This window comes from Apodemus sylvaticus, chromosome 17, assembly GCF_947179515.1.
Source record: "Apodemus sylvaticus chromosome 17, mApoSyl1.1, whole genome shotgun sequence".
NCBI classification, from domain to species: Eukaryota; Metazoa; Chordata; class Mammalia; order Rodentia; family Muridae; genus Apodemus; species Apodemus sylvaticus.
Window position 1 is genome coordinate 71,668,918 of NC_067488.1, and position 11,640 is coordinate 71,680,557.

The 11,640-nt window shown below is 42.2% G+C and overlaps 1 protein-coding gene across 1 annotated transcript; it reads right to left on the bottom strand.

The window, feature by feature from the left end:
• Window positions 1–1,255: 1,255 nt before the first annotated feature.
• LOC127668072 (olfactory receptor 8S1-like) lies at window positions 1,256–2,182 on the bottom strand. The gene has a single exon (XM_052161516.1). It carries the CDS (start codon window positions 2,180–2,182, stop codon window positions 1,256–1,258), a length of 927 nt encoding a protein of 308 aa, XP_052017476.1.
• Between the last annotated feature and the right edge of the window lie 9,458 nt (window positions 2,183–11,640).

Sequence of the window (11,640 nt, forward strand, 5' to 3'; positions counted from 1 at the left end):
TCAAAAGCAGCTACAGACTCTTGAGTTTGTTTTCCTTACATTATATGATTAATTTCTATACATATAGACTTACAAATTATGTTAATTTGATATGTATAGTTCCCATGAGCTGTCTTCCCACTGCTTATAAAACTTTTCTTTCTGATGATCCAGAAGAGATGCCTCCAGCGAAAGAGCCCCCATGCCATAGAAGGCTTATGTGGGAGATTAAAATAAAGATTTTGAGAGCTGTTTATAATAATAAAACTTTAATAAAGGCATCAAAAGCTATTCCTTTAGAATCATGTGTTAGAGAACATAGGACAAGAGATAGAAAACATAAAGGTTCGGCTTTCTACCAAGTGCCACGCCAATTTTCGGTAAGTATGTGTAACACCATTAGCATATGATAAGCACCATAATTGAAATCTTACTAAAAATCATCTGTTGGGAGTTTAGAAAAAATAATAATATTACTCATGGCATGGCTCAATTAAAAACCCAAATTTCAGCCATGAGCAAGGCACATGATGGATTCACTGATTTGGAGGGCCTAGCTCAATCTAATTCTTCCAGCCTACGGTCTTTGAATCCCGTAAGTTGGTTACATTGGATTGTTATTGTCACTGTGGCTACAGGAATAATTCTTCTTCTTCTGATTCTTCCACTCATTTTCAGACTAATCTTTTTCTCCATCTCTACTGCCAAAAGAGATATATATGCGCTTCAATTATTAAACAAAAAAGGGAGAGATGCCGCAGTGGCCCAGTGATGTCTGTAAAAATGATATTTTACAGACAGAGGCGGAAAAGAAATGCCTCCTGGGAATAACAGAACTCTCTGGAAGCTGTGGAAGCTGATAATCTCACCTGGCAATTTACTGTACTCTCTTACTTTCTGGCTATTTAAGATGGGCCCTTAGTTCCCAAGTAGCAGTTTGCAGTGACTTCCTCCTTTTCTTTCTTCACTGGGATTCCTAAGGCCTGGCTGATAATCCGGTCTTTGAAGTCAATTCACTGACCAGCCAACCCCCCCTTTTCAGAATTGCAATGCCTTGCCTCATAGATGAGTCTGTCATCTCAACCGGACCTGTGCCTTCCTGGACCAGAGGACCCTGGTTATCCCACAGCAGACCCATGGTCTGTAACACACTATACCTTGGAATGATGAGATTAGATGTTCAGGCAAGCCCCAGAAGAGATCCCTCCTCCAAAATGTTTGACACTATGTGATGTATGATAAAAATATAATTAGACAATTTTACATAGTTTACGATCTAAAGCAAATACTTTCTCAGGGTCCTCTTCACAGCTGCCTTCACCTCCTGGTTCTTCAGGCTGTAGATGAGAGGATTCAGCACGGGAGTGACTGCGCTGTACTGCAAAGACAAGAGCAAGTCCAGGGACGATCCAGAAGGGGGCATGAGATAGCAAAGAAAGCCGGACCCAAAGAACAAGGTCACCGCAGCGAGGTGGGAGGAGCAGGTGGAGAAGGCTTTGCTCCTTCCCGTGGTGGAACTGATGCTCAAGATGGTGGAGACAATACGGGCATAGGAGAAGAAGATAGGGATAAAGGTTCCCAGCCCGTGCAACAAGCTCGAGCAAAGCAGGACATCGACAGTGATGGAGATATCCGAGCAGGACAGGGGGAAAAGGGCAGGCAGCTCACAGGTGTAGTGGTGAATGGTTTGGGCCTCGCAGAAGTCCAGGTTCACAGCCAAGAGCACGATGATGGTTGCGTTGAGAGAGGCCACGCCCCATGAGATTAACACAAGCCTCACACACAACTCATTTCTCATCACCTGGCCGTAGAGCAGGGGGTGGCAGATGGCAGCATAGCGGTCATAAGCCATGACTGAGAGCAGGCAGGCTTCAGTACCAGAAGAAAAAAACACGAAGAAGACCTGAGCCAGGCAGCCCTCTACTGAGATGGTTTTCTTCGCAGACAGGAGGTCCTTCAGCAGCTTCGGTACCGTGACGGACGAGAAGCAGAGATCTACAAACGACAGGTTGCTTAGGAAGAAGTACATGGGAGTGTGGAGGTGGGAGTCAGCTGTGATCAGCAGCAGCAGCAGCAGGTTCCCCATCACGGTGAGGATGTAAAGCCCCAGGAACAGCGCGAAAAGTAGAGCCTGGATCAGGGGGTCATCAGAGAGCCCGGTGAGAACGAACTCCGTGATGACGCTGTGGTTGCTCCAGGCCATTTGTGATTATTTCCTTGGAATAAAGTGGAAAGTGGGGTGAGGTTTCCTGTGCTTTTTATCTTGTCATCTAGGGCATCATCTTGGCCCCTCCAACATCATTTCCCCTCCTTGCCTGAGCAAAGTCATGTCAGACTGCTTTCAGCGTACACCTTGGGAGGAGTTTCAGCACCGTTTGCTCATGGTTCAGGGGATTCCATTTCTGCTCCGCAGGGTTTACCAGACACGTAATACTGCGGGGTTGTGTGTACATTGTAGTCTTCACTATGTGCTCTAGTAGAGCTCAGAGCCCCTCTTCTCATCGCGTCTAAAGAACATTGTACCACACAGGACAGTGGCTGTGCCAAATTTCCCCATTCCCCCCTCCCCCGCTCAGCAGAAGCCACGGATTCTTACTTACCAGCGCATGAAATTCTGTTAATGTTTTAAAAACTGTATCCACGGGACTTTCTTATTCTTGTTTGTTCTCACAATGATTCTAGGAAGTTTTTGAGGCCTGGAGTTATTTTTATTGTACCTATAGGAAATGTGACACTGAGTGATGGAGCCCGGAAAGATATTCCATTCTTGTTTTTCTAATTCTTACTCTAGTATTTTAGGTGTGTTCCCCATGAATAGAGACCGATCTTCCTATCACAATATTCTGTAATTTCCCTCGCTCACCCTACCTTAATTTTCAGTCATTTCTCTCTCTCTTCTGTTACATTTTTTTGAAGCCAGAGGAAAAATTTATTATAATTTAAAAAGAAAAACCCTAGGTCAGCAAGCTGTATATTTCCACAGCTCCCTGGAGGAGGGAGATGGAGGACCGCAGCCATGCTGTTTGACTTAGGTATGGAGGTTAGCCACCTGGTGGACAAGCAGTCCCACACCAGGGAGGAAAGGTTTAGAGAAGGTGGAAACCCCAAATGTTAACGATTGCCTAGTCCCTGGCCATCATCAGAAAGAAAACCAAGAGAAGAAATGGATTAAGTCACACCTTTCTGATTCAGGTTTTTGAAAGGTGGGTGGACAGACATTCGTTGGGGCTCTGGACCGACTGCACAAAGGACAGGTTTGTTTTGTTTTTTCCTTTCGTGTCCTTCCCTGTTCCTCCCTTCCCTTCCCTGCCCCTTCCCTCCCCTCCCCGCCCCACCCCAATCCACCCTTCTTTCTTTCTTTCTTTCTTTCTTTCTTTCTTTCTTTCTTTCTTTCTTTCTTTCTTTCTTTCTTCCTTCCTTCCTTCCTTCCTTCCTTCCTTCCTTCCTTCCTTCCCTTTTTCTTTCTTTCAGACAAGTTTTGAAAGTTCCCAAGCAGGCTTTGGCTCTTTATTTAGCCAAAGGTAACCTTGATCTCCCGATTCTTCTACTAATTAATTATTACTAATAACAATTCTTCTAATGCTGGAATTACAGGCATGTGCCTGGACTCAAGTTTTCCTTTAAACAACAGGAAGCTTTTCTCTTGTGGCTTGGCCCATATTATCATCCATTTCAATGCCCTTTTATATTCTAGCGATCCAAACTAATATAAGCCGTTCAGTATCCATGCATATCTTGTTATTTCATCCTCAAATATAGCAGAATATAGCTTAAATTCTGCCCCCAAGAGCAGATCCAACTTTTAGCCAACGCTAAAGAGAATCTTAGATCCCGGACAAGGTTACCTGCGACTGTGGCCAATAGAGGGCTGTGTGTGCTTGTAAGTTCAGGTGGCTCCAGAGATGCCAAAGCTTGGGCAATTGTAGTTATGACTTCTGATAACCCTGGATGAATGTTTATGAACATTGTTGAAAGCAAATGTTATACTTAAGGATTACATAAGCAATGGGAGGGGATATATTTGTTCTATTGTTTTCAAGGAATTGGATATTTTAAAATTATTTGTAGGTAGAGCATCCCTGATGATTAACTATTTTACTTTTAGTCACAAGGAGAACCCGACACAAGGTCTTTGGGGAGCATGAAGCCTCACTCAAGATTAATGTAGCATTTCTGTAGTATTTTTTTTCTTGTAACATTCATGTTTTGTATGAATGAAGGAATACATCTTTTTACCTCATGTGAATTTTAGAAGCGTCACAAAGAAAGGATCCAACCCTCCTCATCATCTTAAAGGGCACCTTAAACTGATCCCAGAGTTATTTTGTTTCATTGTAACTATGTCTGTGTGCAAGTATATATGTGTGTGCACACATGTGTGTGTGCTTGTGTAAATATGTGAGTGTGCATGTGTATATGTGTGTGTGCTTGTGTAAACGTGAGTGTGCATGTGTATATGTGTGTGTGCTTGTGTAAACGTGAGTGTGCATGTGTATATGTGTGTATGCTTGTGTAAACATGTGAGTGTGCATGTGTATATGTGTGTGCTTGTGTAAACATGTGAGTGTGCATGTGTATATGTGTGTGTGCTTGTGTAAATATGTGAGTGTGCATGTGTATATGTGTGTGTGCTTGTGTAAATATGTGAGTGTGCGTGTGAAGGCCAGAGGACACTGAGGGATGTCTTCCTCAGCTGCTCTCTATTTTTTGAGGCAGGGTCTCCCATTGGACCCTGAGCTCTGGGATCCAGCCAGGATGCATGGCAAGTAAGACTGGGTGTTCTGCCTGCCTCTCCCTGGCGCTACTTCTATGGCATGCCTGGGATTTTTAAATTAGTGTTTTCATCAAACATGGCTCCCACATTTACACAGCGAGCACTTTACCGAAGTAGCCATTTCCCTGGCACCTTGATTCTAGGGATTTTTAAACTTTAAAATAAAATTTGCCACACACTATATTCTGACCAAGGTTTTTTCCTCCTGCATCTCCTCGAAGATCCTCCCCACCTATCAAGCTCCATGCCTTCTTTCTCACTCTCTCTAGAAAACAAGCAGGTAAATATACAATCAAACCAGAATAAAACAAAACAAACAACAGAGAAAAACAAAAACAAAGAAAAATAAGATGCACATACATGTGTACACACGCATACATACATACACACACATACATACACACACTCAAACAAACCCATAAAAAGGCACACACACACACACACACACACACACACACACACACACACGCACGAACTCTTTATCAAACAAATCCATTAAAATTCAGACACATACTAACACACACACAAATCCATAAAAACACACACACCCAGACACACAAATCCATAAACACACACACCCAGACATCCAAACACACACACACACACACACACACACACACACACACACATGTATTTGTACAAAGCCCTTAAAAACACACAATCAGAAAACCATAATATATAAGCAAAAGACCAATAAAGTTATAAAAAAAGGAATGCCCAAACAGAGTATTATGAGAAAGCATCTCCAAAGGACCCACTGAATCCACCTTGTGTTGGCTGCTGGGGAACCACCAGCCCCATTCACATTCTAGGGATTTTATAATGACCGCATACATTTTAGATTCTCCTAAGTTCTAGGTAACAAATTCTAAGCAGGCTGAGTATCTCAGCTTCCATTCACTATTTTTGGTGAAAGACTTTGGCCTAATTTTATATTGATGCTTAAGACTCATGCCAGATTTATATAAAGATGGGTGAGAGCTAAAGACTCATGTTCAGTAAGATGATTTAGAGTAAATATTAGGAAAAGAAAATTTCAGAAGGACCCTTGATAGTCTGTCACCCATTGGTTGTTTGGAGATGTATTTGGAATAAGAAGGTGGGAGAAGTCTAGGTTTGGAAGGACAGCCTGGACAAGGTAACTTAGGGTGTCTTTGCACCTGGGAACAAAATGTAGGACTTATTTAGGATCTCTCCACCCATCTCCTGTGCTCATCTGTACATCCACGGTCTCAGTGGTTAATACGTCCATGGTGGTTTTACTCACAGAAAACCTTACTAACAGGGGTCCTGTGCAAGCAAGGGGAGAAGCAGCTAATGGCTCCTGATATTCTTGGTGCATCCTAGAGGGAGCTTTTCTGCAATCTTTTGGAGTCCTCAAGCATGGAGGGACTTAGGCAAAAGCTTTAAGATGCCTTTTCCCTATGTCATGCAGCAAGGGGAGGGAGACCTTTCTGAAAAGCTGTATAAAGCACTTGGAACTGTGAAGTGTTTAGAAACAGACCGCAGGGGCTGACTCAGGGAAGGAGAAGAGTCAGTATCTAGTGCTGTTGGGATGGGTCAGGGATGGAGGGAAGGATGGTCAGCAGAGTTAAAACTCAGGCACTATCCTTCAGAAAGAAAAATTAGGAGGAGCATCAGCTAGCAACCTGGCATACATTACCATGCTTCTGGAGTCTTCTGGAAGAGGAAACATCTTCACAGAATATCTGGCTCGCCTATGAAAGACAATGAACCTTACACAAAGTCTCCTAGGAGAGAGGGAAGGAAGGAGGGAGGGAGGAAGGTGAGGAGGCAGGAGAAAAGGGAGAGGGAAGAAGGAAAAGGAGAGAGGAGAAGAGAAAGAGAGAGGAGTGAGAGGGAGGGAGGGAGGGAGAGAGAGAGAGAGAGAGAGGGAGGGAGAGAGAGAGAGAGAGAGAGAGAGAGAGAGAGAGAGAGAGAGAGAGAGAGAGAGAGAGAGAGAGAGAGAGAGAGAACCTTGTTACAAAAGCATTGCTCTGAGAGAAAGTTTTTTTTTCCCTGCTGCCAACAAGAGTTGGGTTTAGAATGCCCTCGAAACATACTTCAATGGTAAGACTGTTCTCCTGGAGCAGATAATCCCAGAGTGAACTCTAGAGTGGGGTCATCCTGCAGGGCAAAACACTAAGGACAACTACTAAAGAGGCCTGTATGTCATACAGGCACCCATGCCATTAAGACTTCATCACCCGATCTCAGATCAAGTGAGCTGCCTCCCCTCTGTGTTATTCTGACTATTTCCTTTGTGATATTCTGAATACTGTTGTTTTAAGGATGTTAGTTAAGGAACTTTCTAGCAGAACCAATCAGAAGGTCACCTGTGCTCATGTATCTACAGGCTGTGTCTGGCACCCAGGGGATGCTGGGCCCGTATCCCTGAAGTCTTAGACTGAAGCCAATGTCTGGACTCACTAATTACACAGTTCCTCATTAGCCAGACAGGAAAGCAATGGGAGGAACAGGAGTATTTGAACTCTCTGAATTAAGACAATGATTTAAAGCCTCGAAGAGAACTGGTAGGGATTAGGGAAGAATACGAAGGTATCTTTTTAGGAAATGTATTCTTAATCAAGTTTATTTTCTTCCTGACCACATGGGAACTGGAATGCTCTTTAGGGATATCACAGTGAACTGAGCTAAGACATACTACTGAGCCCTAAGGTCTTTTCTTCTGCAATAACCATCATATAGACTTTTCTTATTTATTTGGTTACTGCTACTACTAGTACTACTATTTAATTCCTCTTAATAAAAGCATGTTAAGCTCTATGAAAGGAAAACTTTTCCTGTTTTGTTTCAACATATCTGAATTTGGCTGATATAGGAAAAAACAAGATAAGGTTATTGGAAAAAAGGATGAATTCAAATTATACTTATCTATCTCTTTAACATGGGGTATTATTTTATCCTATCTATTTTAATAGCTGCCATTGTATCTCACTATGTGGTGGGTAAATGGCACCTTCCAAACAGTATGCCCAAGTCCCAATCCACAGAACTTGTAAAAGTTGTGGAGGATTTTATTCAATTAAACTAAAGATGTTATGATGAGATCATCTTGGATTACCCTGTAAGCCCTAAATAAAATGTCAGGTGTCCTCACAAAGAAATAGACCGAGGAGAGAAAATAGTAGAAAGGGAAGAAGACAGAGTGGCCATGACGGCAGAGATGGAGGGATGTAGCCAGTTATCAACGGTTACCAGAAGCTGAAGAGGCACAGAATGAACAGCACCTAGGGACCTCCACTGGGAGCAAAAGCTGCTGGCACCATGCTTTTGAACTCCAGAACCACAAGATAATACATTTCCATTGTTTCAAGCAGCTAAGATTCTGTTCATTTGTTATAGTAGCTCCAGAAACTAATATAGAAAACTTTACTATCAGAAGTGGGGTGCTAATGTAAACTATAGTAGGAGCATTAGAATTGAGTCATGGTTAGATACAAGAAGAATTCTGAAGCACAAGATAGAAAAGACTTGAATTTTCTTATAGAATCTGAAATATGGATGCTCAGAGAAATTCTTATGAGGTTCAGTCTGTACTGAGGGGCTCATCAAAGACAGCTTCTATGGTGTTAGGGAATTTATGTTTCATTTTGAACACTGTTGTTAGGAATATAAATATTAAAGTTACTGCATGAGACATACTTTTTCTCCACTGGACACTGGAGAAGAAGAAAACCTTACATACAGTCCCATAAAGTTTAGATGCATTATGTTCTATAGTTGCTAGAACAACTGTAACTTGTAAATAGTGAACTTGTGTATTTAACTAAGGAGATTCTAAAAAAAGAGGTTGAAGAAAGGTCCTGGCTTCTTGTTGCTGATTGTTGTGGCTTAAATATTTGTGTCTCCTCCAAAATTTGTGTTGAGGCAATTCCAAATGCAACAGTTTCAACAGCTGGGGCTTTCAGCAAGTGGTCATACTGTGGTAGGATTGTCTTTCAGCCTTGCTATTTGAGGACAGAGTATTTCTTTAAATTCTTCTCTCATACATTATATTACAACCACAGTTTCCCCTCTCCCCTCCTCCCAGCACACCCCTCCCATCTCTCCTCTCCCCCAGATCCACTTCTGTTCCATTTCACTTAAAATAAATAAATAAATAAAAAGATCATGCTGGAGAGATGGCTCAATGGTTAAGAGGACTGACTGCTCTTCCAGAGGTCCTGAGTTTGATTCCCAGCAACCACATGGTGGCTCACAACCATCTATATTGGGATCTGATGACCTCTTCTAGTGTGTGACAGTGTATTCACATACATAAAATAAATAAAAGGAGTGAGTGCATCCAAAGTTCATTAAAAAAAAAAAAGGAGCAAGCTCTCCCAGGGATATCAATTGAACATAGTATAATAAGTTGCAATAAGTCTACGCATGTACCCTCATATCAAAGCAAACAGGGTAACCCAGTAGGAGGAAAAGGGTCCCCAAAAGCAGGCAAAAGAGTTAGAGATTTCCACTCCCACTGTTAGGAGTCCCATGAGGCCAGCATGCTACACAACCATAACGTAGATGCAGAGGACCTAGCTCAGACTCACACAGGGTCTGCACTGTCACATCGGTCTCTGTGAATCCCTGTAGCCATTCTTAGTTGATTCTGTGGGACACTTTCTCGTGGTGGAGGATAGAGTATCTTTTTCTCTTGGAGAAAACAGTATTCAAAATGCCATGTTGGAAGCAAAGACCATAATCTTACCAGATACTAAACCTGCTGGCATCTTGGTCTTTGACTTTTCATCTTTCAGCTATAAACTTGGCATTGATTATAAATTACCCATTACAAGGTATTTTTTATTAGATATTTTTATTGTTTGAAACAACTTTTAAATTTAAATATATTTTGATCATGTCTTAGTTAGGGTTTTACTGCTGTCAAGAGACAACATGACCAAGTCAACTCTTATAAACATTTAATTGGGGTTGTCTTACAGGTTTAGAGGTTCAGTTCATTATCATCAAGGCTCAAAGCATGGAAGCGTCCAGGCAGGCATGGTGCTGGAGGAACTGAGAGTTCTGTGCCTTGATCCAAAGGCAGCCAGGAGAAAACTGTCCTCCAGGCATCTAGGAGGAGGGTCTTAAAGCCCATCCCCAAAGTGATACACTTCCTCCAACAACGCTACACCTACTCCAACAGGACCACACCTCCTAAAAGTGCCACTCCCTGGGCCAAGCATATTCAAACCACCACAGATCATATTCTTTCCCTTTCCCAAGTTTATCTAGATCCTCTCCTCCTTTCTACTTACTCAACTTTAAGTTTTCTCAAAAAACAAATCCAAACCCCAATACAATAATAAAAGTAACAAAACATAGAAAGCATAATATGGCATCACCTTAAAAGAAAACAGAGAAACAAAACCCCACCAAATAAAAGCACACGCGCGCGCGTGTGCGCGCGCGCACACACACACACACACACAGACACACAGACACACAGACACACACATTAAGGCCGAGTCCATTATTTGTTGTTCAACTACTTCTGAACATGATATTTGCCCTGGAGTGGTTGATATGCCCAGTGTCATTCCACTGGAGAAAACTGATTTTTCCTTCTCTCAGTAGATATAAATGTCAGTTCTGTTGCCAACCTTTGTCCTAGGTGGCTAAGTTTACATACATTCATTTTTGAAAAATATAGCAGGATAACATAAAACAAAAGACATCACATCGAAGTCAGACCATCAGAAGAAAGAGCCTGAGAGGCCACAAGGGTCAAGGACCCACTTGCTTACATGCTCAAGGCATCCCATAAAAACTCCTCACTGGAAGCCATGATGTAAGTGCAGAAGACCTGTGCAGCGCTTACTGCTTCCGTCTCTGCGGGGTCACATGAGCGTTGTTGGAGTTGATTCAGAGGGTCTTGTTTTCTTGGGGTTCTCCATCTCTTTTGGCCCTTACATTCTTTCCATATCCTTTTCTGTGGGGTTTCCTGGACTGTGAGGGAGAAGGATTTGATGGTGCTATCCCATTTGGGATGTTCCAAGGTCTCTCACTCTCTGTGTAATGTGTGGTTGTGGGTCTCTGTATTGGTTCCCATCTGCTGCAGGAGGAAGCTTCCCTGATGAGTGTCTATGAGTACAGTGAAATAGCATGAGGAATAATTTTTATCACTGTATTTTCTCTTATTATTGGTTTTTCCCTAGGCCCCTGGTCTATCCAGCCTCAGGTGTTTGTCACCCACACTGTGTCAGGTATGGGTTCCATCTTGTGGCTTTAAGTCAGATTAGTTATTGGTTGGTTACTCCCAAAAGCTTTGTACCACCATTGCTCTAGCCTATCTTGCCAGTCATATACTATTGCAGATAAAGAGTTTGTGGCTGGCTTGGTTTTTACATTTTTCTTTTGATAGTGTCTAGAGTGTCTTCCTGTACCAAAGATGCCTGAACAGAGGGATGAAGATGGTATGTAGGTACCACCATAATGTCTTCATGTTCAATGAGTTGTGTAGGTGTTGTCTTCAGCAATGTCAGTTTGTAGAGAACAATCTATAATCTTGGTATAATGTATAATGTTGGCTTTGGCCAACAACTCAATTAGATGTAACCCAAACCTGGTCCTGGAATCTTGTTTGGTGAGAAGAGATGGGCAGTTGGTATCTCTGACTCCCTTATTATTTGTGAAAAGACTTTGAATTTCAAAAGAGATTTGATATTTTACAGGGGTTGAAATTTTAATGTGTAAGATTTTGTAAAGACTGTGGAGCTTTTAAAGTTTTTTAGATCTTGGGGATGAATACGAAAGTAAAAGTTGAGGCTTAATAGTGATGTGTTTATGTGTTGACAAGGGGTCAGCTATACTGGCTGCCATCAGTTTGACCAGCAGCACGTGTTGAAGATTCTATTTTTTTTCCTAGTGTGTATTTC